Source organism: Camelina sativa, chromosome 6, assembly GCF_030686135.1.
Source record: "Camelina sativa cultivar CO46 ecotype springtype chromosome 6, ASM3068613v1".
In the NCBI taxonomy this organism is placed as follows: Eukaryota; Viridiplantae; Streptophyta; class Magnoliopsida; order Brassicales; family Brassicaceae; genus Camelina; species Camelina sativa.
Genome location: NC_141885.1, coordinates 25,387,538 through 25,411,031, shown reverse-complemented (window position 1 = coordinate 25,411,031; position 23,494 = coordinate 25,387,538). Strand labels below are relative to the sequence as shown.

The window sequence follows — 23,494 nt, the reverse complement described above, 5'->3', positions numbered from 1 at the left end:
AAAGTTTTACTTTAAAAAATCTATTTTTGATGCAAATGAATATTAAAGTAAATAGTACACAGTTTGATTTACACAAAACTGAAGCAATCTAAGTAAAGAAAAATGCTCAAGTAACTGTTAGTCTCTGATTTCTCATACACAGATTTCTCCCGAGCAATAGAATCTTCTTCAGACAAGATTAGGCTCAACTCCAAGTAATTGGAAAGTGATGAGACTTTTGTCTGAATCGTTGTGTGATTTTTGCTAGTGAGGTCATAGATAGTTTAGCTTGCTACTTTTTGCCTTCTTCCATGGTGTAAACTGGTACTTCCCAGTTCTTGTTCTTTTTCGGATCATCTGTTAAAGTGAGATCCGTTTCGTAATCTCTAAATGTTTTGAAGAATGTCTTTGCACCCATCATTATCAGCCTCTCCACCATGAATAACTGATAGTTGTTCTCAACTATCGGATCCAAAATCTTGCTGAAATTCGATGAATAAGCCACTTTGTACCTGCAGTGTAACAAGTATCTTACACGAACATCTATTATAAACCTATAAACTTGAATGTAGACCTTAAGATATTACCTGCTTGCGAGTGGCGAAAAGAATCCAGGGGTTCTCTCATTAGAACCGATAAAAAGAGTCCGTCCTGGTGGGATCTGCTTCTGTATTCTGCCAAGGATGAACTCTGGGCGTGTGTCTCTGTCTAAATGTGGAAATTGAGTTCTTTCAACGTGAAACCTGTCTTTTCGTGTTTTCAGTTTGTCACCTCGACGAACATGGATTGCATCGTAATCACCAAGTTGTGCTTTTATCTGTTCAACCAAAACTGGTTTATGAATAAGCTTATAAGGCTTCAACAGAACATAACCATCTCCTTTTCCATTTTAAATCTAGATTGCTAGATTATGTAAAACTCATTCACCTTCTCGGCAGCATCTCTCAATCTTGATGCTGCCATATTCGGGAGAAATGAATAAGGAAGCATAAGGGCGCTACGGTTACCTCGATCCTTGCACTCAACAAACCTACATTGAAGATAGATATACGATCTGATCGAGCTAGAAGAGTATGATGATGACTAAAACAAACAATATAAGATACTCAATTTCCTCAGAAATGTGCTTACCATGCCAAGGGACTTGCGGTTCGGTTAATGAGCAAAAGATTTGTAAAGCGGCTAGAGTCATTTAGCTCATGCCTATTGGCTCCATACACATGCGCAACCCCTCGTTCTCCCAATTTCATACTGGTCGATAGCACAATGTGCCACGTTTCTGAGTTATCCAAGATCACAGGTATCTTCTCAGAGATGAGGTCAATATCATACAATGATTCCATTCCACAAGAGCTCCCTTCCCAGCTAAGACCATACAAAGCAAATAGACCTCCTCTTGTGTTAAAAGTGGGAAACAAAACAAAAGCACTTTCCTTAACTAGTTCAAAGAAAGTCTTTCACCTTTCCTCTGTAGTTTCATTGTCTGATCGATTGAGTATACCTTTCTTGTTATGTATTGGGTCTATGCACATCCGAGATGGCATTACAAAAGTCCTGCAACAAGAAAGTGACAATTACAGAGACCATATCTCAACACCATATACACTGATCTTACCAGCATTTCCCAAAAATTTAGTCAACTAACCATCTTATGACCGAGAAGACTAATTGCCAATTCAAGAACTCCATCAGAAATCTCAGAAGTTTGACAATTTTGTGGAGGAAATCAAAATATTACCTGTTAAGAAACATGGCTTCCTCAAGAGCACATCTAAGACTAGATTCTTGGTGACCCAAACCAGCACAGGTCTCACAGTTCTTACCAGGACAATCGATTCTGTCTCCCCAGTACAAGTATTTATCCGACAAACTGTGCCGTCTCTTGCTAATTCGTGAAGACTTCAAGAAATAATAACCAATAAGGGTCTTCGGATATGGTAAAACCAATCCGCCGGTGGAGAGCACGGAAGAAAAAAAGAGGAGCAATGCGACGGCGACAATGCATAGCAGAACAAGTCTTCTTGATCCCAGAGTGGCTTTTGACCTATGGGATTTGCGCATTGTTGCCATTCTAGTTAAAACTGTTGCAGCGAGATTAGAGGAAGAAGATAGAAAGAAAGAATCTTTGTGACGGTTAGGTAGAGATTAAGATGAGATCAGAGATCTGATGATGAAGGTCAAAGTCACGTGGGTGTCTCCCTCCATTGTGAGACACAGTCACGTGGCGTATCATTGGTTTGATGATCCATATAGATGACGAATACGAATTGTTGTTCCGGCGGCCATTAAAAGAGTGCTCCACACGTAAAGTATAGCGGCACAAATCCACATTACAAGACATATATACACTCACACTTACTATCGGAAAGACTACGATTGCGTTGACCTGAGAAAATTTAATTGTAAGCCAAATCGAAATATAACCGAAGAAACCGTTTGACATTATTAGAAAGGAGACGTAGGACATCACTGAATTAGAAACCCAATTTCAAAGAGATAATGGATATATCTGATTCTGTACATTCCTCTTCTTCATAGACTTTTTTTTCTTCCCACCACACACACAAGAGACACCCACAGACATAAATATCGAATCTTTGACTCAAATGCTTACCCACCCATGATTAGAGAAGAAGAAAAAATAAACTAAAAAAACACTATCAAGAAATGGAAGAAAGAAGAAGCCACAGCCAGATTACACCTAGTTGCATTTTTTCTCAACTAACAATGTGGTTTTTGTTCTAAGCTTTTTGTAATGCTCGAGAAGACACACCATGTAGTAATCTGACAAAGCCCAAGAAACTAAGCTTGCCATCGGAATGTCTTATCCAATCCTGAAGTACAACGTGCACCGGCACTGATGGCCCGAGTCCGAGTTCCTGCAATTAAAACACATTTGTTCAAGATCAACCATGACCAAGTTTCCCTCTTCATGAGTCTTCTTCTCTAATCACAATCCTATAGCCTCTAGGTGAAATGAAAAGGATAAAGTTTATACCGATGCAAGTTCTTCAATCATGATGGGTCTATTCCCGTCCTTCTCAAACAACTCGTAAGCACGCCGTGCATGTTGCTCCCATGTTGCCATTGCTTCGAGCTGATAAACACTTATTGCTGAAGCACAAAATTCTTCAAAGTCGAGTTTCTTGTATTGAAGACAACTTATCTGCATTCCAAAAGAGATTAGAACGTTAAACCACCACAAACCAATTGATAAAGCTTTATTCCATATCATTAGCCTCTCGTTTCTTACCATGTGAACAAAATCTAAGACTCGTGAATCTTTCGTAGCATCTGTTGAGCTCTTTAGGATTGCCTGAGATTTGTATGAAAAAGTCAAGAATCATAGATAATCCTAATTGAGAAGGGAAGTGGTAGATAGAATCATGGAAATAGAACTCACTGTTTTGTAATTCTGCATCGAGATATATCCATTTTTGCTTGGCCCCAATAATGTAAATTGCTCCCGCAGATAAGCTAACTGCGGTACAGTTAATGTCTTGGCAAGAGCCTGAAACCATGAAAAAAACGCCATCAATCTTCATGCTCAAAACTCACATTTTCCAAGTAAGTAGTATATGTCAGTGTGTCATAGCTTCTGCAGAATCCAACTCACCGCTAAAGCTGACTTTCTCAAGGAAGTAGACATTATGTACACTTTTGCAAGCTTGTATATAATCATATCAGATGGAATATTTAGGTCATGCGAGCCAACCAGCCAGGGATGACCTGAGGAAAAAGACAGTTGATTATTCAGATGTTCATAACATATGAAGTGCAGAACATGATAATGATGCGTGTTAACCCGTTATAGAGATCAAGATGATTATACACTTACACAAAGCCTGGGCCGCAGTTAGTCTTTTACGGTAATCTTTGTTTAGCAATCTTTTCACAAAATCTACAGCGTCAGGTGATAGTGATGGCCACGGAGCTTCTTCAAAATTGGGTTCTGCCTTTAGGACCGCTCGAAAGATTCCGGATTCAGTACGGGCCCAAAAAGGTCGACTGCCACAGAGAAGAATATAAGCAATGACTCCAATACTCCACATGTCAGCTTCTGTCCCGTATGTACGGTGTAAAACTTCCGGGGCCACGTAGTAAGCACTTCCAACAATATCATTCAACCTCTCGTCTGCAAAATTGCAACAAAAAAAAAGGTGAAATTTTAATATCAAGAAGAGTTCGATAGGAGTAATCTTGGGTCAATATTAACATCTCTGACCTGGTTTGACATAATCAGAAAGACCAAAATCAATTGCTTTCAGAGGAGAAGTCTCATCTTTCGTAGTGAACAGAAAGTTCTGTGAAAGGGAAACATACAAATAGAAAGAAACATAACCGTCATTATCACTCTGCATAAGTTAGTGGAATTCATTCTATGTGTACAAAGACTGCTGATAATGTGATGGGACCTAGAAAGTGAAGTGTCACCTAAAGCCAACATTATTTACAACAAAAAAACGAGGGAACAATTAAAACATCACCATGGATTATAAAGTACCTCGGGTTTAAGGTCACGGTGAACCACACCTTGCAGATGACAGTAAGCCACAACACTGAGAATCTGAACCATAACTTTTTTAGCATCATCTTCTGAGTATTTTCCACCCCTGATTAGATCAAAGCTCAACCAGTCAAAGCACGATTCAGTAGAGAGTAAAGACAATCATCTAACCATGTGTGTATAGCAATTACCTTTGAAGGATTTTGTCCAAGAGTTCACCACCTTTGCATAATCTGGTCAAAGGAGATTAAAGTATTTGTATTGGAAGATGGATCAAATGAGCTTAGGAAAATCTCACTGAGAAATTTTATACTTACTCCATTACAATATAAACATTTTCATCATCTTCAAACGCATCATAGAACTGGACTAGGTTCTTGTGACCAGTCAAAGCCCGCAATATCTTCACTTCTCTACTAACATCCTCAATTGCAATTGCAGTTGTCATCTGCAGTCAAGAACATCCAACACTAAGCAATGCAGCGATCGTAAAACAAGCTCAGGGATATAGTTGGCTTATTTATATTATTTGTAAACTCCTACTCTTATTCATGCTCATACCAGATATACAAACAATATCAAGAGTCAATTCCTTTGCAATCAAACACAATGGGCTTTGTCAGGATTTCAATGCCAACAAATCTGATCTCCAAATTATTTTGCAACATCCACAATCTTAAAGCAACAAACAAGTCCTAAAGCTCCTAAAGCAATTCCACACAGTTTAACATAGAAAAAAAAACAGAACAGAGTCCTTCATCATATGTCTCTGACAATACTTTGACCCAATTAAATTTTAAAAGTGCATAATTCTAAACATATGGCAATGAAACTAGAATTCGAAATCATGGTCATATAATACTCAAAGAACAATAACAGATCACAAAACAAGTGAAACTAAAACAGTGTTTGAAAGAAGGAACCTTGGATTTAGGAATAACTTTAACAGCAACTTCTTGACCTTTCAAGCTGCCTTTTTTACCCTTAGCAGAGCAAGTGTAACCAAAATGTCCACGACCCACTTCGCCATCGATCTCGTAGTGTGAAGCAAACTGTTTCGAAAACCCAAAACTCTTATCGAGACCGATCTCACACTCTTTACCTTCAGGGATGGAGACCTCATTAGGCTTGATTGAGCCGTAACGACGCGCGAGGAAAGCTCTTATATGCTTAGCAGGAGAAGGAGGAGGGAAAGGTCTCTTGAAGATACGAAGAGGCGTCGAGCTCACGCTTGATGATATGGAAGGTGAGGATTTGAATAAGCTAGGTACAGGACTAGGGCTGTAAAACGGAAAGCCAGAGGATTTCGTCGGAGCTTCACTGTCGGTTTCTCCCGGAACTGGGAGGCTTTTTGATTGTTGCTCGATGGGTTTGCCATGACAGATCCCCATGGATTGTTGAATTTGAGAATTCTCAAAACGAAAAGCTTGAAACTTTGTGTAAGATTACAAGTTTAGTTTCATGTGGGTGGGTATAATTAATATTTCCCGGGGAAGAGAACAGAGTAAATCACAGAAATCGAGAGACTCGAAAACCCAGGAAACAGAGAAGGGTAAGTAGATTGAATATAGCAAAAAAGTTTGAGAATTGAGATTATTTAGAGGAAGATAAATCAACCACACGCAAAGAGGAAGAAGAAGAAGAAGGAAAGAAGCGAGTTTGGTACCAGTCAGAAGCAAAAGCTAAATAAGTAAAAGAGAGACTTAGAGGAAGAAGCAAAAAAAAGCAAAGTGTTAATAAGAAGAATGGAAAAGAGAAAAAAGGAAGAAGAAGAAGAAGATGCTTTTTTAGCAGTAGCAACAAGAAAAAAGGAAGAAGAGATGAGATGAGGAAAGCATAAAAAGTGGAAAAAAAAAAAAAGAAAGAATCAAAAAGAGAAAAAAGCAAAGTTTGATTGATTTCTTTTGTTTTCTATTTTTATTTGTTAAACAAAAGCAAAGTTTTGATCTCTTTTTTTTTTTGTTAAATGAGATTAGTGTGAATTATGTGATGTTTGGCTGCCAAGAAAGAGTCTTCTTTCTTCCTTCAGCAATCACCATCTTTGCTAACTCGTGGCTAATATTAGGAAGTATTGTAATGTCTTGTTGATATCAAACCCCATCAATTTTTTTTTTTAACTTATAATAGATAAAAAGTCGGGAGAAAGAATAAGACGAGACGACGATCTCTCTCTCTCTCTCTCTCTCTCTCTCTCTCTCTCTCTATATATATATATATATATATATATATATATATATTTTGCCAAATTCTATCAAAGACTAACAACACAACAACCTTATCTTTGTTGTACTGCCAAAATTTTTACTATGTCTAGAAATAAATATCAATCGAAGGATCCAAAAGAGTACTTAGAATCATGCCAAAATGTAAAAAAGAGAGATTTGTAACCTCGAATTTGGCACTTGATTAAAGGTACGTACCTTAGTTACTAGCCAAAGGTTCCTAGTTTTGCTTAACGAAGGTTTTGCCAAATCACGTATGGACAACCCTACCTTAATAGCGTTTCATATAATGGTTTCGTCTCACAAAAAATTAACAGAGCATCACACAAGTGACAAGGCTATCATATTTTGATTAATCATGTTTCTTTACGATGTAGCTACCAAATGATATTATTAATGATTTCTTAGACTATATATCTTCCGATGCAGTCAATCTTCAGAGTCCATGTATTTCATAAATATACTTTTGTGTAAATCCTTTGAGATGATGAATTTACCACCCCAAAAAAAAAAAAATGCGTGAGATAGTGACGATCTCACGTGTTATATAATGAGTCAAGAACTCAATATCCCCGTAGTTGGAACAAGGCAATGATTTGATTGATTCTTTCTTTTGAAATGAGTTCCTCGAGTGCATTTTTATAAAAGTATAAAATCAAATTCTATATACGAATATTAATAATTGCGTTCATTGTTGGCAACTTTGAGTTGAAAATTAACTTATTAAATTGCGTAGGTCTTCCAGTAACTTGTTTTCATTCCTCTTTTTCAAAATACGTACGTATACGAGTCAATTCAATACTTTGACGAACATATCCAATACGAAGATTGCAATACTTTATAATGAATCAGCAACATTAGACAAATAATCAAGAAAAATATTAGGTACGATTTTCGTTAGAGCATTTTCATTAATAAAATGGATTACAAAGGAAACTCCATATTAGGTGAGATATATAGCCCAAGAAAAGTATAAAACAAAGAAAGCCTAACCTAACAACCATCACCCTTGGTGGGCTTTTTTGGTTGTGTGTTATTTTGGTAGCAAAACCCTAAATTATAACAAAATTATGTGCAAAAGTATATGTAAAAGAAGAATATCAATATTCCTTGACATCTTTTATGTTCCACTTCTTTTTCTTTTGCCACCTCTTTTCGTTTCTAATTTTTCCTTATATCTTCTTTCTTATAAAAACAAATAAAGTTACAACTTGTACAACATTACGTAACATAGAGCAAAAAATTTCCCTATATCGTAATTCTTGTAAAAAAACAAATAAAGTTACAACTTGTAGTTTTGTACACACACATACTATTATTAATTCTATCTATTTTTCACAGTATTTCACAATAATTACATGAAATTGTACGTTTTTTCTGGTATTTATTCAGTTTCGGTTGCATCTACAAAGATTATCACAAAATCTTTTAGATTCCATTCAGTACTGGTCCAGGCCAATTCAAAACTCAGGTTCCAGTGAATTATTTGGAGTTTGAATGAAATGATTAAATATATGTGAATGTGATACAAGAGTTGGTGCCTTTGACGTACGGCATAGGCTTAGAGTAGAGTAGAGACGTGGGGGTGGTCTTCTAACTCGAGTGTTGTCATGTCGGAGTCACTGTCACTATGGACTGCTCTACTCACATCTAATTTGGGCCTTTCTCTGAAACCCTAAACCAACTTGGTACCAATCTCAATTTGGACCCCCCCTTCTCTGTCATTTGATGGGCTTGGGATCCTCGATTCTTCTCTACATATAAGAATTTGATATTGGAAAGAAAAACAGTTTAACCGTTTTATTTATATATGCACAGAGCACCAAAAGGTTTAAAAATGACCCAAACTTCACAAAAGTGTTTCTTCGTGATGGTCTCAAGAGTAATACTATCTTACAGTATCCTATATTTTAAGTTATGAAAAGTTTTGGAGAAGAACATAAAAACAAATTGTGGATTCAAGATAAACTAGTCAGTAGTCCCATATAGAAATAAGTCTTATATTATATATGTGGGTACCAAATAAACTTTTGAAATATTGTGACCTTTTTGTATAGATATTATAGTTACTTAGTATCACCAATGATTTTTGTATATATATATATATATATATTTAATATTGAAACTTAATTTATATAAATTCGTAGATTGAATAGGTTGAGAGACTTGACTTAAAATAAATTAAAATAATATTTAAAGATGGTTCAACTAGTACGTTAGATCAATAGAAACAATGTTAAAAATGAATGTAAGTTCTGACAATGGACAAAAAGACACTGATTTATAAATTGAGTAAATTATCTTGTTAATATAGTAAAACGGACTGCACTAATCAATTATCATGTTGATGTTTCTGCCTCGGTATTTTAGGTTTTCTAAATTTCCGGTGAAACCCCGAAGTAAGTGAAAAGGTTCCTACATTTGTCTGTGTAGGTAAACAAGAACACTTGACCAAGAGAGACAATAAGAACACTGGAAAACAAAAGACATATTTGACATATAATATGATAACTTCCATTTGCTTGTATGTGAAATGCAAGTAAAACACAAAGAAAATACAATATGTAGTGATATTCAAAAAGGAAATAGGATGGTCAAAATTGTGTGGTGAGATAATAAAGGGGGACTCACATGTTCACACGATGAGACACTAACGTGTGATGTTAATGATTGCTTTTGCCACACTACCCATAAACTTCAAAAGGAATTTTAATTAAACAATGAAGCTTTTCTACTATATTTTGAGTTGAATACAAATATAACTTTAATTATAATAAATAGTGCAAAAGCTATAAATATTTCCATATTTCTATAAGATATACTTTTTGGTCGAGAGGTTGAGTATAGAGGGGACACCAGCTGCCCCAAAACCATCACGCTCCATGGACAAACTTTCTCCACCTTTCTTTTTTCTTTCTTCTCCTTCTCTTAGTTTTCTTCAATGTTTAGTATTTTTTATTGAATTCTCCAAAGTTTATAGAGAAACAATAATTAGAAAAAGAGAGAAAGGGTAAAAGGAGAGTGATGAGAAGAGTCGGTCTTTTTGTCTCATAGAGCCAATGGCCCATCAATTTTACTTCCTTTTGTCAGTCTCCTTTTCTCACGCTTCCTCTTCCCTTTAATCCCACATTCTCATCCTTCTTCTTCATGTACTCCAATTCACTATTTGGTTATATTATTGCGTTATTTTTTTTCCTATATCCCATTTTCTATAAAAAAAGGGCAATATGTATTGAAGAAAGCAGAGATACTTGATAACACTAAATTTCAAAACACTTCCATTATAAGTGATATGGTTACAAACTTTTTTCAATCAAAATGACTCGAGACTTGCACAATTCCATTATTGTCACCCTAACATATTCTTAGTGACAAAAAGCTTTATAACCAAAATTCAGTTGAGTATAAAACTTGTACACGTTCCAACGAATAAACTCGGCTAACCGAAAACAAGTAAACAAAATAATTTCGAATATTTGTGGCTAATCTTATCATCAAACTCTTATCTTCTTTATATATATATATATATATATATATATATCGCCACACTTTTTCGAATATATGAAGTGTGTCGACCTAAAATTAAACTTTACTCTTTGTGTCACGTCACCGTCATCGATGAATTTCGCATATCCTAACATGTTTTTTCTTTCATTTTTATACAATAGCTTCTACAATCTCACGTACGAATTTTTTTGTGTTATCATAGTTTAATTTCTAGCGTACGTGTGTACAATATTGAGGTTGTTCATCCAAATCAAATTTTAACAAACTTTCATTCATATATTTTAACAATTTCCTAATGTTTCTCGTTATAATGGTTAAAATGTCACTTAATCATAGTGATTTCACTCCTTGGTACGTAATGAGTAGTATTAATTTTTTTGATCATGCTGTTATTTTACTTTCTTTGATACACCACCTATTTCTCCGCCTATGTTATTAAACAATACAAAAAATTCATGTTTACGGATATATACACTATTTAGTCCCACTTTTCTCATACGTATATTCTTCTCTAAATAATTGTATATGCTACTACGACAATGTAATTTTCGGAGAGTTTATTATTCGAATATACCTTTAAGGATTTTTTTGTGTGTTAAAAACATATATGATCGCTTTTTCCATATGATCCGAAAAAAGTCGTACACTAGACATTTCGCTAAATACTTAACAAATCTCAACTAAAAAGTAAAACAGTTCGTCACAATCACATGGATTTATTTAAATAAGATATATATCAAAATAAGTTAGAAAAAAACACGCACTGCTTATATTCTTTGGTCTGAAAAATGTGGTCAAATGTACACATTTAGAAAGACATGAACAACGAAAGAGAGGGGAGAGATTGGATTCATTTGGCGACAAAGGTGACATAAGGGTCGCTTTGAAACTCACAGCGTACAAACATAGACCTCTCTTTACCATATACACATATATAGTGTATATATATATCGAAGTCTAGTTTCTTTTGGACTTCACCAATCACATCTGTTACTTATATTCTTCTGCATCGACGACAAATATTCCCACAATCTCAAAACCCTAGTCCTCACACCAACAGCCAATATATAATATAATAAAGAGATATATAACATGAAAAACATTCTTTATATATATATTATCTTTTTTTTCTTCTTTTTTTTTTTGAAAATATCTTTTTCTTTTTCTTGAAAAAGAAAAGAAAAAGAACACACCAAACCTACTTACAACATTTGCTTACATGCACTCCCACGAGACTACTAAAAACATACTAGAACACATATAAAAAAGAGGAATAAAAAAAGTTTTGGTAAATTATAACGAAGTTAATTATGATCATACCCTATATATATATATATATATTAATCAATTATAGACTTTTTTCGTGTACTCAAATCTCATCATTTCACACCATTATGATGTGATCCAGCGCACGACGCCGTTTTGACCGTTCTCCTCCTCCACCACCACCTGAACTACGTTCCATCAACGACTTGCTTGACCGCTCAAGCAGCGACTTAAGAGCGTTTTGCAGGAAATGCACTGACTCGACACCGTGCATCTCTTTGTCAGCAGCTACGACAAGAACACTCCTTGTCCGACCACCAAGAGTTACCATCTCAGCTCGGAGAGTCTTCATGTTAAGTGATTTAAGTATCTCCATGAGGTCCGGCAAGAGATCTGACCTATCGTCACAACATAGAGAGGCTTTGAAGATTATATGACCGTCGTTTGAATAGTCTCCAAAATGTAGAACGCTAATCTCGTCGGTCTCTGATGGTAATAGTGTTTGATCGGAGTCGGAGATCTCTAGGGTTTGCTGTTTAAGTTCTTTGACTCGTTGAACCACTTTGGCAAGTAGTGTGGCTTTATCGGTCTGAAAATAGAAACATGAAATTACAATGAAAAGTTTGGATCTTTAGACTAGCCTTTTTTTATAAGTTTAGGATCAAGAAGTTGAAAATTTATGTTCATATCAAATCAAATCAACAGAAAAAGCTTGAAAACTTTCCCAAAAAGTAATTCCTATCCCAACGAGCTTCACCAAAAGGCCATGAAGCTTTTCTTTTTCCCCATCTATTAAATGTTCTCAATACTTGCAAATTTTTGAATATTCAAATCAAATAAACATTAAACCTTGTAGAATTATATATGCAGAAAATTATGGATCATATTTGATAATTATGAGTGTTTATAGTAAGAAATGTTAGAGTCAACTAAACGGTTATAACTAAGCTAACATGAAAAATGTCTAGTATTCGATTGGAACAAAGGAAAAAATCTAAAGACGATCGATGTAAACTTTAGGTTGGAGAAGATATGCAAAACCCTAATACTCATGTTAAAATCATCTCATAAAATTGATAAGATATACGTATATGTATGGGGATATTACATCCATACGGCATATGAAAAGAGTATATATATATATATATATATAAAATGTAAATAAAGTTTATATTACCTTAGAATTACAAGAGAGTACGTTACGAAGCTTGTTGAGATGAGAATTGATCCTCTCTCTTCTTCTTCGCTCAGCTTCTTTGTGATTCCTCAAAGCAGCTATAGCTCTGTCTTGAGCCATCGTTTCTCCGATGCCGGAGATCGCAAGTGGGTAATAAGATGACGTCGACGACGAAGACCCACATAAGCTCTGCATAGTCGTCATGTAATCGCCGGAGACGCAGTAACCTCTCTGGTTGCATTTTTCTAATGAGTTGCGCCGCCTTCTTTTGTTTTTTTTGTTAGTTAATGGGGTGTTTGTGGAGCTTTCGGTGGGTTCTGTCCTAAAAGATGGATTATATATATACGTGAAATGAGAGAGGGTAGAGCTAGTGTAGATTAATATTTTATTATTATTATTATTAGATATATATGCTTAAAATTCTTTGTTTTGTTTTCATGTGTATTGGTGGGGAAAAAGTTGATATAGAGTTCGGAATTTTTGGGAAGGGTCCTTAATTAGGTCATTGTCTTTGGCACCATCATCATTCTCAATAGTTCTATCATCTATCAACTGAACTGAAGATACAATTCGGAATTTTGGGACTCAATTTCGAAAATTTAAAAGAAAAATCTTGAAACTATTTGAACATTTTTGTATCTTTACTTATGAATAATAATGATGTTTTTTTTACCACTACTCGTTTCTCGGATATTAAAGTTAGATCAAAAGTTCAAAACATGTATTGTAATGATTTGTAATAGTGGTATTAAAGTGACAAACGTTTAACTAGATATATAGCCCTTACATAATATCTAGACTATCTACTATCTAGTAATAACTTGAAAATTAATATCTGAAAAAAGCTTGAGTATTTACAAATGTGATAACCAACCAAAAAGAGGAAGCAAATCAAAAATATATGGGCTTAATTAATGAACAAAAAATAAGGACCCAAGAGTGGCCCAAATTAAAAGTATTGGTAAAACGGTGACCACAAAACTGGCGCAAGCAGAGTACCATGCAACAGAGCTCCTCCTCGACCTTTGAATTTGATAATGGCTGTTTCTCCGAAACATTTCCAGGTTCCTTCAGATTTCACGTTTCCTCCATCTTCTTCCTTCATCACCACGATTCCTTCTTCTCCAATCTCTGTTACTGCTTCAACGAGTCCAATCTCCACAACAAAATTTGGCTCTATACGCGTTCGTTTCAGCCGACGGTCAATCGTCAGGTACAACGATTACGCCGGAGAAGATGTAGAAGGTAGTGATGAGGAGAGTGAAGAAGATTGGAGCTTTGAGGAAGCAGTAACGCTCTTCAACAAGAGAGATTATTACAAAAGTCACGACGCCCTCGAGGCTCTTTGGATTCAAGCTGAGGAGCCATCTCGTACCTTAATCCATGGGATTCTTCAATGTGCTGTTGGCTTTCACCATCTTTTCAACAGCGTAAGTCCCTTCTCTTTCTCAATCTATCGTTCGTTTTCATTGTTTGTGTTAATTATAAAAGGAGCGTTTTCTTGAATTCAAGAACCATAAAGGAGCGATGATGGAGTTAGGAGAAGGAGTCTGTAAGCTAAGGAAGATGAATTTCGAAGACGGACCATTTCACGAATTCGAGCGAGATGTCTCCGCCGTTCTTGAATTCGTTTATCAAACTCAACTCGAGCTCGCTGCCTGTAAGTTATGGTCCTTTTAGCAATGCATTGTAATACTCAAGAAACCAAAATTGACTTGATCATAATTTTGAATAGGTTCAGAAGATATGTGTTTGACGATGGATCAATCAGACAAGTCTTATCAACTCTTGGGTGGTTATGCAGCTGGACAGAGTATATACAGCTTAGAGACTTTGGTTGATTTCAACAATGGGATGTCTGAAACAACTTCCATACTCTTCTCTCCTTCAAGTTCCTCATCTGAGCCAACACGGGTTAAGCTCCCTACACTAACCGCTACCGATAAACATCTTCTTGATCTTGCAGATTGAGCAAAGATTCTGATCAATATAAAAAAATCTGATTTGCATTCAAAAAGTCAAAAGATAATAGAAGAAGAAGAAGAAGATCTCATTACTGTTTTCTTTTCAAGAATCAGGTTCTGAACCTATCAATAACATAGAACAACAATTAAAAATAAATGAGCCGTTCAACAAAAACGAAAACAACCAACCATAAGGGGAACCACCAAAAAAAAAAAAAAACCAGAGCCATGAATGAAATTTTAGAACAAGCGATGAGAAACATTCTTAATAAAATTACATAAAGAGTGGGGGGGGGGGGGGGGGGGAAGCCGAAGTTGTTTAGTTTCAACCTCTTCTTCACTTGGCCATCATAACCTTGACGAACTCCTCGTAGTTGATCTGACCATCACCATCAACATCAGCTTCCTTAATCATCTCATCAACCTCTTCATCAGTTAGCTTCTCGCCGAGGTTAGTCATGACATGTCTTAACTCAGCAGCGGAGATGAAACCGTTCTGGTCTTTGTCAAAGACTCTGAAAGCTTCCTTGAGTTCTTCCTCAGAGTCAGTGTCCTTCATTTTCCTAGCCATAAGGTTCAAGAACTCAGGGAAATCAATTGTGCCGTTACCATCAGCATCGACTTCGTTGATCATGTCTTGAAGCTCAGCTTCGGTTGGGTTTTGACCGAGGGATCGCATCACGGTACCTAGCTCCTTTGTGGTAATGCAACCTACAACAATTCAATCAAAAATGCCCAAATCCAATTTAGATTTTCTCTAAGCTAACAAAAGTCAATCTAAAACACAGGATGAAGGATCGCAAATCGCTTTTGAAAAACAAGGAAACTACACAGATCGATCCTTGCATCTGCGAATCGCAAAGTAAAATCCTAGAATTCAATTTAATTATGATACAAAAAAGAAACTAAAACATGGATCGGTCACAATAAACGATCGAGAGAGCAGAAACTAAAATCGAATGTATTCGAATAAGATCAAACATGTACGATTAGAGAGAGAGGGGGGGGGGGATGAAACATACCATCACCATCCTTGTCGAATAAGCTGAAGGCTTCCTTGAACTCGGAGATCTGATCGTCAGTGAGCTGATCCGCCATTGTTTTTTTTTTTTTTTTGTGATGAGAGAAGATTAACAAAAAAAAAAAAAGGAAAAACGAAGAGTTTGTAAGAGACAATTTTTAGTGCTACAAACGCGGACTTGAGGCGTTTTATTTACCGGAATTGTATGGAAATGTCTTTTACACCCTTGATGTGGGGGTTTAACTACGAGAATGCCATTAATTTGCGTTTAAAATTTAAGCGCCAGGTTGACAACACACAAGAGGAGAGAGATGATGGATCACGCGGTTTCTACGCGGATCGTTGACTTTGCCATGTCAGTTTTTTTTTTTTTTACCCTTTCCAGTGAGTCGCCTCCTTTGGTTTTCGTTGGTTTGTTTTGTATTGTTCCAATTCCTTATTTATTTTTCCGACCGAAAAAAAAAAAAAAAAAAAAATCCTTTTTCCTCGCTATTATTAAATGCTGTCTGTCTTTCTGGGAAGTAGTGCCTGGAACGTCCTTGTTTGTTTCTGCAATAATTTAAACAGATCACAAAGGAAAAAGTTGCAATAAGATAAAATGTACATGCTTTATGACATTAATTTTGATTAGCATGTTTTGGTTCATTGACTTGCGTTTTTTTGTTCGTTGACTTGTTATGAAACGAAAAGGATGCATTTTACTCGCTGAAGGTAGGTTTTACCAAGAAATGAATCGAGGGATTCACAGGCGCGTTGTACTTGCTCCATGTGTCAGAAGGATACTCTCCGGCGGGGAACAACGTGGCTCAAGACTCAAGAGCGATGTTTCGAAAAAAAACTGTTGAAGTTGAACCTTGATTGAACCTGCAATGAGAAGAAGAGTAAGAAGAAGCTGAGCGTAAAAGGGAAAAGAAGAACAAGTTTCGGAGAAGACGAAGTTGTGACAAGAAGAAAACAATGTCAACAAAGAAGAAGAGGAAGTAGCAAGTGAGCAATGACAATTGACTAGAAGGAAATTGTGTTGAGAAGCAATGACGAGTCTTTAATTAGTTTAACTATGCTATAGTAAGAAAGAGTGTCTTGTTTAGTGTCTAGCTAAGCAAAGTTGTTGGTGTTTATTAAGCGATGTCTTGTACTAGTAGTTGTTAAGTCTAGAGTCTAATTAAGTAATCGAGTGGTATCAAGTAAGTATAAGTATGTGTGTGTTGTGTCTTATAAGAAGTATCCTTGAGATCCGAAATATCAATGTAGTCATTTGAGTAAATCTCTTTCTCTCTTTTAAAGAAACAAAACAGAGCATAAGAGAGTAAGAGAGAGTGATGTGCTTCTGTTAAAAAGCAGAGAACAGAAACAGAGCTCAGAGAGTAGTGAGAGCAAACTGACCTTCAGATGGTGAAGGGGTCAGAAATTCAACAAGAGAACCCTATTCTTGGCGATGTTGCTGAGAGAAGCTCGGCAAACACTAGTGCAAAAGTTGCACTTCGCTTCCAAAAACAAAAAGCACCCCATGAAGATTAGATAGGATCCAACAGAATTTCGATGTTTTCAACTGGTCCCATACCTAATGACATCTAATCCAATTATTTTTTGATTTTGAACAGGCAATTATTCTCCGCACATTGTGTAATCCAATTAGGCGAAAGAGCGTTCTTTGTTTTGCTCAAACACTTGGTTATCGAATATTGAAGACGTGTGTTTCAATGTTGCAGGGTAACTAGGTTGGCGCGAGGCATGTCATTTGTTCATGAGACGAGTCCTTAATATTTGATTAAATATTAGTCCATGCGTATCATATATATATTAGGAACTTATTACAGGATCATATATTAGGTTTGCAAGTAGATATGGTCTTGTAATGTATAAAGGCGTATCATATATATATTAGGAACTTATTACAGGATCATATATTAGGTTTGCAAGTAGATATGGTCTTGTAATGTATTACGGAATAAAAAACTGATTTTTTTTTTAATTCCGTACGCATATAATAAAAACAAGTATGTTGCAACATTCTTTGAAAGTTGACTTTGGTACAGTGGTATAATCCTCTCTTATATCCTCAGAATACAGTTCGACCTTTGGTGATGCATTTTTTTTTATTTAACCCCAATTGTTAACGTGTTGTTAATGACGTTTAATTTTTCTATTAACTTTATAAACAGCATGCTAATTTGGCAAGTCAATGAAAGTTTGTTATTATATTTGAAAATCAACAAAAGTTGAGTATTATTTGGCTATACCAGAAATCCATGCTCTTTTTGGCAAATTCTGGAAAGTTTGAGTTTTTTTTGGTTGAATTCTCATAGATGATCTATTTTAAAGACATGAAAACAATTAAACAATATTGAATATATATTCATTCATATGTCTAAATCTTTTGTTTATATTAATAGAATATTTTATAATGTATTACATGTTTGAAAAGATAATAAAAACTGCATGAATCTTGAAAATTTGTATAAAATTTTTGATATAGAAATATATTTTTTAAATGAAGTAACAAAATGCCAACGTAACAATAAAAAGAGAAGATATAATTTTGATATAACGTTTTCTGAGAATCTATTTAATTTTTTTATCAAATACATAAAAAAAAAAAAATTCCTTATGCTTTTCTTTACAAATGCTAATGTTTTGCTTTGTTGAGAAATATTTTTGTACGATAAGAGGGAAAGGGATGATGAACCATACCATCACCATCCTTGTCTATTGAGCTGAAGAATTCCTTACACTCGACAAGCTGATTGTCAGTGAGTTGAGCTTTCTTGAGTTTTTCCTTACAGTCTGTGTCGATCAATGCGTATCAGAACTCAAGGACATCGATGGTGCTGTTACCATCTGATGTTTTTGCAAACCAATTAAAGAATTATTTGTTTTTTGTTTAGTTCTAAACTAATATGTAATTTATTATTAATCTAAACACGAGTCGACCAGTAATAAAACAATTTGTACAATATAAATAGTCAAAACCAATAAATAAACTAATTAGTTTTGCATGAAAAGTTGCATACATCAATAATATGAAAACAAAAAAATTCTCCTAAAATATCAACTAAAAAACGAAGGGAGTAAAACTCATGTGTTTCGAATGTCCTTATCTATGCGAAACTTAACAAATAATAAAGCAAAAACTTGCATTAAGATAAAAATGAATGAGGAACTACACGCTTATGACAATTGATTAGCACATATTTAGTAAATTGGTGCTGTTGAAGTTAACGAACGTTACGTAGGAAATCTGATCGGAGGGATTTGCAAGTGCATTCTACTTGCTCAGTGCATGGTGAGAAAGAGCAGAGAACTCACTCCATCCTTATTTAACATCTCTATTCACTACTGTGGAAGGAATCGCAAACCAAGCGTGTGGAAGGTTAGAAACTACACAAACGAGCAAAAACATGGTACATTAGAAATAACGAGAAGCATCAAATAAGTTTCTACCTTGCGGAGATGGGTAGAGCAAGTAAAGTTGACAGCAAACCACTTTCTGCGCCTGACTCAAGAATAACACAGGCAGGAGCAATCTCAAGGTAGACTGCAAAGCTACTACTACCCGCAATGTAAAGAATTTGAGTCTTGTGACCAGTGTCCATATGACCCAACATGTATTACAAATTTACCCTTGTTGCTGAATGCTTTCGTCCCAAATGGCTTCCTGATCCAATCCGAGTGCTTAACACTCCAGAAAGACTCTGAAGCACGGCGTCATAGCATACTTTAACTGCCCGGCTACCAATAATCGCTGCAAGAACACTTCCCGTTAATGAAATGATGGAATCTGCTACCATCTCTTAACGTGATCTCTCGCTTCTTGATCACGGATATATATTTGAAAGCAACATGGCAATCACTGCAAACCCGCAAGTTCTTGATTATTCTAATGGGTACACCTTCAGGTAATATCATGAGCGCATATGCAACCGCTAGTTTCTCGCTGTGCTGCACCAAGTCTGATTCTTTCTCCTCCTCATCCATATCATGCAACACTGACGCTGTATCAGGCTTGTATCCCTTCAACTTCATCTCCTGCGTCAGCTCTTTTAGATATGAGTAGATCTCTTTTGATGTAGATTGAGAACGATCTCCCATCTTAAAATGATACACTTCACCTTTGTGTTCAAACCAGCTGATTCCAGCTTCTTTCTTCACATTCTTATCTCTCATTAGTTTTCTCACCTCTGAGACATCACGCCATCTCTTAGCTGAGGCGTGAACATTTGCAAGCAGGACGTAACAAGCGGAGTCATTAGGGTCAATCTGAAGAATTTCTTGAAAGACTCTCTGTGCCATTTCTGTGTTTTTGTGTAAGTTACACGCAGATAACAGTGTTTTCCATATAATGGTGTCTGGTTTGATTGGCATAGACCTAATTTTTGCCTCGGCTTGATCCAAACTGCCTGCTCGACCAAGCAAGTCCACCACACAAGTGTAGTGTTTTAAACCAGGCTTGAAGCCGTATTTTTCCACCATCATGTCAAACAACTCAAGCCCTTTGTCTTTTAAACCAGAATGGCTACACGCATAAAGCAAGTTTAGAAACGCGACCTCATTGATCTCCATTTCGGTTTTCTCTACCATTGTATTAAACAATTTGATTGCCACATCGCCTTGTCCATGAAACCCATAAGCAGAAATCATCGAGCTCCACATCACTTCATCTTCATCTTCACGTTCTGAGAAAGCTTTAGCTGCATCTTCAAGACACCCACATTTTGAATACATACTGATCAATGAACTAACCACAGCTACTACAGAGCTAGCCCCAATCTTAATAGCTTCCGCATGAATCTGCTGACCTTGACCTCTAATCGCCAAGTCTGAACAAGAACTGAGCACAGTTACAAATGTGATCTTGTTAGGCCTACAACCAGAGATTTTCATCATCTTATACAGATAAAGCACGGTTTCAGGACATCCGTTTTGAGCATTCCCCATGATGAGTGTATTCCATGCAACCAAATTACGAACAGGCATTGATCTAATGACAATTTCACCATCTCTCAATTTCCCATTTCTCATATACATATGAGCCAACGAACTATTAACAACTAAATCCAACTCAAGCCCATATTTGATCGTGTAGCCATGAATCTGCTGCCCTATGAACACTGACCGCAACCCAGCAGATCCGCTAAACACACTACCAAGAGTGTACTCGTCGGGCCAAAACCCTAATCCGTGCATATCTCTAAACAAACTCAAACCCTCTTCGTTACACTCAAACTGAATCAATCCAGCAATCATGGCATTCCAAGTGGTGAGCTTTCTATCAGGCATTTCATCGAACACGTTCCGGGCACTTAGCAAATCCCCAGCACGCACATACCCATTGATAAGTATGTTAGATGACATGTAATTCTTCTTAGGCATACGACCATACAACGCGACGGCTGAAGGGAAATCTCCAAGCTTTGAGTACATGCTCATGAGGTGATTGCATATGAACTTGTCGGAGGAGAATCCGGAGACGACGAGGAGGCAATGAAGCTGTTTCCCAGACGGAAGAGATTGTCTGGTGGTGCATGATTGGATAAAAGGGGTGAAGAGAGAAGTGTTCGTGAAGATGTTGAGTCGGAATCTCTGAAAAGCTTCTCGGAGGTTTCCTTTTGAGCACAAAGTGGCTATGGCTGTTGCAGGATCTGCTGATAGTGGACGAACAACAGAGGATACTGAGCAGTGCATTTACAATTGAAACGTCGCAGATTGGATTCTCAGCGAAGGTTTCTCTCTGTAGCTCGAAGACGAAGAAGAAGAAGAAGAAGGAAAGGAAAATTAAACGCTCGGTTTAGTTGGGCCGTAATAAAAAGCCCAATAACTTATATGGAGAAAAGCCCAAAACGTATTGGTAATCCTTTCCCGTTAACCAACCATCAAAACGGTTTAGCAGAACCATGATGAAGACATGAACCATCCATCAATCAATTTTGTATACATACTTCTACTGTTCTAAAGGTAAAAAACATTCTTACCGTTGTATGTCACTCTATCTACGAACCTAGAGACTCTTGTCTGAGGACTTGCCTGCTTCCTAAGTCGTGTCTCAAGTTTAAACTAAAAAGCGACATTGAACTAGTGTTGAAAACTCAAAAGTTTGAACCAGATGCAAAAGGAAATTACACTCAAAAAAAGTATTTAAAGACATACTGTTCAAAAAGTCAATAAAGTCTACAGAATATACAAAGAACAAAAGCTGTTTGATATAAACCAACACAAAGAAGAAGGAGAAAGAAAGAAAGAAAAAGAGAAGTCTTTTAAGATCAGAGAGAAGCAGAGTTTGTTCGCCGGAGCTTCCACTTAGGATCAGGCGGTGGTTCACTTGGTAGGATCTTCTCCACCTCCTGCCATTATAATCCAAATTTCTTAGAAAACCAATAAATCAGTAAACGAAATTATGATGAAACAAGAGATGTTGTTTTTTACCTTTAGCTTCCGAAGTTTTTCATTTTCTTCTTCTAACCTTTCAACCTTGATCTCTAACTCATGAGTATAAGCCTGTAAATTTTAATCTTATTAGACCAGCTTACTAACAAGTAACAAATATTAATAAACTAAAAAGACAATCTCAAGTTCTCAAACCTGTTTCCTAGCTCGTGAACGTGCTGCAGATTCTCTGTTCTTGATCATCCTCTTCTGTCTCCTCTCAACAGTCTTCTCCACAATATCTCCAGCCACTCTTTTCCTCCCATGCGCTTTTGGTGTATCCGATAAACCACCCATCATCACTATGTCTTGCATCTCACAAACCGGATATGGCATAAACCCTTGTTGTTGTCCAGGCTGATGGTACTCAACCCATTGCCCATGTGAAGCTATGTTCACAACGTTTTCTTGTGGAGCTATTGTCTCAGTCACTACACCAGCTTTCAACAACAAATCCTCAAGTGTGATTTCACCCAGCGTAGGCTGCTTATGAGCAGCAGTAGTAGTAGTAGTAGTGTTTCCATTCTTGTCTAGTTGGATATCTCTCCAAACCTCATCAACTGTCTTTTTACTGAGATCTCGAGGCAAAGTCAAGCTTCCCTGACGAACAAGACCTTCCTCTTCTGGTGACAAGACAGTCTTGAGAAGTTCATCAAGGTTCATGCTTCCTAGTGGTTTTCCTGAACTTCCTAAATGGGTTTGAACCTCATGGAGCTTTAAGCTATAGAGAGAGTTCTGCCTAGTTAATGACTGAGAGATTGGCTCTTCAATGTTTCCTCTAATAGAACCCATTTACACAACCCTGGTTCGATCTAACCACCTAGAAAATGAGAAGTTCTAATAATCACAGCCAACAAACACAACCAGGGGAAATTGCATGCAGCACACGAGTGCTCAAAAATGCAGATGATAACTAAACTTGAGAAAAGAGAGGAGGTTGGAGACTCTGAAGAAGGGAATAAAAATTTAAGAATGATGTTCGAGGAAGAAATAAAAGCAGATTAAGGAGGAGTAAATCGAGAAAGAGTAAGAAAGGAACTTGGGTTCTCTGTGTCCAAGTGGTGGGCTCTGAGACAAATCTTTAGCAAAAGCTGAGAGATTATAAAACCAAACATACATTCTCTTCTCTCTCTCTCTCTCTTTAGTTTCTCCACAGGAGAGAAATATTAGAAAGAGAGAGTGAGAAGAGTTTTTCTTTTGTTTGCCTTAAAAACTGTTACACTCGAGAACTTTAAACCTTTGAGGATTTTTTAATTCAATTAAAGCTACTTTTTCTTGTAGAATAAACACAAAAAACAAAAAACAGAAGTCTCTGTACAGATATGAAAGTATTAATCTCGTGAACACTTTAGAACTGAAGTTTATTCCCTAAGAATATAAACCAAATATTCGTATCTTAACATATATATATTCACTTTAGCTATTGTTAAA

At 36.3% G+C, this 23,494-nt stretch overlaps 6 protein-coding genes and 1 pseudogene across 13 annotated transcripts; 1 reads left to right on the top strand and 6 right to left on the bottom strand.

Moving 5' to 3' along the window:
* Positions 1 to 4: 4 nt before the first annotated feature.
* LOC104793021 (uncharacterized) lies at positions 5 to 2,365 on the bottom strand. Of its 4 annotated transcripts, XM_087454700.1 has the most exons (7): positions 1,803 to 1,960; positions 1,625 to 1,717; positions 1,441 to 1,533; positions 1,111 to 1,344; positions 907 to 1,009; positions 567 to 796; positions 5 to 491 (listed from the first exon to the last, which is right to left on the bottom strand). In XM_087454700.1, exons 2-7 carry the CDS (start codon positions 1,666 to 1,668, stop codon positions 272 to 274), a joined length of 924 nt encoding a protein of 307 aa, XP_087310826.1. In that variant the 5' UTR covers positions 1,669 to 1,717; positions 1,803 to 1,960; the 3' UTR covers positions 5 to 271. The 4 variants fall into 4 exon arrangements, 3 of the variants coding, with proteins under 3 accessions (XP_087310826.1, XP_010517598.2, XP_087310827.1); XR_015559905.1 differs by lacking the exon at positions 1,625 to 1,717 and having other exon boundaries at positions 567 to 810; positions 1,718 to 2,200; XM_010519296.2 differs by lacking the exon at positions 1,625 to 1,717 and having other exon boundaries at positions 1,718 to 2,365.
* Positions 2,366 to 2,445: 80 nt separating this feature from the next.
* Positions 2,446 to 6,678, bottom strand: LOC104793022 (CDPK-related kinase 1). Of its 2 annotated transcripts, XM_087454699.1 has the most exons (11): positions 5,410 to 6,678; positions 4,804 to 4,934; positions 4,678 to 4,719; positions 4,484 to 4,592; positions 4,205 to 4,283; positions 3,818 to 4,114; positions 3,596 to 3,708; positions 3,383 to 3,490; positions 3,233 to 3,295; positions 2,978 to 3,145; positions 2,446 to 2,858 (listed from the first exon to the last, which is right to left on the bottom strand). In XM_087454699.1, the coding sequence occupies exons 1-11, from the start codon at positions 5,875 to 5,877 to the stop codon at positions 2,721 to 2,723; spliced, it is 1,716 nt and encodes a 571-aa protein (XP_087310825.1). In that variant the 5' UTR covers positions 5,878 to 6,678; the 3' UTR covers positions 2,446 to 2,720. The 2 variants fall into 2 exon arrangements, with proteins under 2 accessions (XP_087310825.1, XP_087310824.1); XM_087454698.1 differs by having other exon boundaries at positions 2,978 to 3,295; positions 5,410 to 6,513.
* Positions 6,679 to 11,303: 4,625 nt separating this feature from the next.
* LOC104793019 (transcription factor bHLH106-like) lies at positions 11,304 to 12,976 on the bottom strand. Its single transcript, XM_087454012.1, has 2 exons — positions 12,659 to 12,976; positions 11,304 to 12,070 (listed from the first exon to the last, which is right to left on the bottom strand). Exons 1-2 carry the CDS (start codon positions 12,860 to 12,862, stop codon positions 11,600 to 11,602), a joined length of 675 nt encoding a protein of 224 aa, XP_087310138.1. The 5' UTR covers positions 12,863 to 12,976; the 3' UTR covers positions 11,304 to 11,599.
* Positions 12,977 to 13,640: 664 nt separating this feature from the next.
* Positions 13,641 to 14,714, top strand: LOC147942990 (uncharacterized). The gene is made up of 3 exons (XM_087454696.1): positions 13,641 to 14,088; positions 14,171 to 14,318; positions 14,394 to 14,714. Exons 1-3 carry the CDS (start codon positions 13,696 to 13,698, stop codon positions 14,627 to 14,629), a joined length of 777 nt encoding a protein of 258 aa, XP_087310822.1. The 5' UTR covers positions 13,641 to 13,695; the 3' UTR covers positions 14,630 to 14,714.
* LOC104699377 (calmodulin-2) lies at positions 14,688 to 16,119 on the bottom strand. The gene is made up of 2 exons (XM_087454697.1): positions 15,645 to 16,119; positions 14,688 to 15,333 (listed from the first exon to the last, which is right to left on the bottom strand). Exons 1-2 carry the CDS (start codon positions 15,718 to 15,720, stop codon positions 14,960 to 14,962), a joined length of 450 nt encoding a protein of 149 aa, XP_087310823.1. The 5' UTR covers positions 15,721 to 16,119; the 3' UTR covers positions 14,688 to 14,959.
* Positions 16,120 to 18,603: 2,484 nt separating this feature from the next.
* Positions 18,604 to 21,392, bottom strand: LOC104793017 (pentatricopeptide repeat-containing protein At2g41080 pseudogene; annotated as a pseudogene). 3 transcript variants are annotated; one of them, XR_015559902.1, is made up of 2 exons: positions 19,085 to 21,392; positions 18,604 to 18,979 (listed from the first exon to the last, which is right to left on the bottom strand). The product of XR_015559902.1 is annotated as a pentatricopeptide repeat-containing protein At2g41080 pseudogene, transcript variant X1 (transcript). The 3 variants fall into 3 exon arrangements; XR_015559903.1 differs by having other exon boundaries at positions 18,604 to 18,976; XR_015559904.1 differs by having other exon boundaries at positions 18,604 to 18,969.
* Positions 21,393 to 21,733: 341 nt separating this feature from the next.
* Positions 21,734 to 23,406, bottom strand: LOC104793016 (ABSCISIC ACID-INSENSITIVE 5-like protein 3). Its single transcript, XM_010519289.3, has 3 exons — positions 22,220 to 23,406; positions 22,064 to 22,135; positions 21,734 to 21,981 (listed from the first exon to the last, which is right to left on the bottom strand). Exons 1-3 carry the CDS (start codon positions 22,853 to 22,855, stop codon positions 21,901 to 21,903), a joined length of 789 nt encoding a protein of 262 aa, XP_010517591.1. The 5' UTR covers positions 22,856 to 23,406; the 3' UTR covers positions 21,734 to 21,900.
* Positions 23,407 to 23,494: the final 88 nt, after the last annotated feature.

Bases quoted from the DNA above. Each gene is read 5' to 3' on its own strand.
- LOC104793022 (XM_087454698.1), bottom strand. From the start codon at position 5,877: ATGGGGATCTGTCATGGCAAACCCATCGAGCAACAATCAAAAAGCCTC. The intron at 4,115-4,204 runs GTCAGAGATGTT...GCAATTTTGCAG, and splicing joins TTCTGATTATGTCAAACCAG to ACGAGAGGTTGAATGATATT. The intron at 2,859-2,977 runs GTATAAACTTTA...TTTTAATTGCAG, and splicing joins TGATTGAAGAACTTGCATCG to GAACTCGGACTCGGGCCATC.
- LOC104793019 (XM_087454012.1), bottom strand. From the start codon at position 12,862: ATGACGACTATGCAGAGCTTATGTGGGTCTTCGTCGTCGACGTCATCT. The intron at 12,071-12,658 runs GTAATATAAACT...TTCTATTTTCAG, and splicing joins TACTCTCTTGTAATTCTAAG to ACCGATAAAGCCACACTACT.
- LOC104793021 (XM_010519296.2), bottom strand. From the start codon at position 2,049: ATGGCAACAATGCGCAAATCCCATAGGTCAAAAGCCACTCTGGGATCA. The intron at 1,345-1,440 runs GTGAAAGACTTT...GTATGGTCTTAG, and splicing joins AATGAAACTACAGAGGAAAG to CTGGGAAGGGAGCTCTTGTG. The intron at 1,010-1,110 runs GTAAGCACATTT...TCTTCAATGTAG, and splicing joins ACCGCAAGTCCCTTGGCATG to GTTTGTTGAGTGCAAGGATC.
- LOC104793016 (XM_010519289.3), bottom strand. From the start codon at position 22,855: ATGGGTTCTATTAGAGGAAACATTGAAGAGCCAATCTCTCAGTCATTA. The intron at 22,136-22,219 runs GTTTGAGAACTT...TAAAATTTACAG, and splicing joins GTTCACGAGCTAGGAAACAG to GCTTATACTCATGAGTTAGA. The intron at 21,982-22,063 runs GTAAAAAACAAC...TTATAATGGCAG, and splicing joins AAAAACTTCGGAAGCTAAAG to GAGGTGGAGAAGATCCTACC.
- LOC147942990 (XM_087454696.1), top strand. From the start codon at position 13,696: ATGGCTGTTTCTCCGAAACATTTCCAGGTTCCTTCAGATTTCACGTTT. The intron at 14,089-14,170 runs GTAAGTCCCTTC...CTTGAATTCAAG, and splicing joins TTCACCATCTTTTCAACAGC to AACCATAAAGGAGCGATGAT. The intron at 14,319-14,393 runs GTAAGTTATGGT...AATTTTGAATAG, and splicing joins TCAACTCGAGCTCGCTGCCT to GTTCAGAAGATATGTGTTTG.
- LOC104699377 (XM_087454697.1), bottom strand. From the start codon at position 15,720: ATGGCGGATCAGCTCACTGACGATCAGATCTCCGAGTTCAAGGAAGCC. The intron at 15,334-15,644 runs GTATGTTTCATC...GAATTGTTGTAG, and splicing joins ATTCGACAAGGATGGTGATG to GTTGCATTACCACAAAGGAG.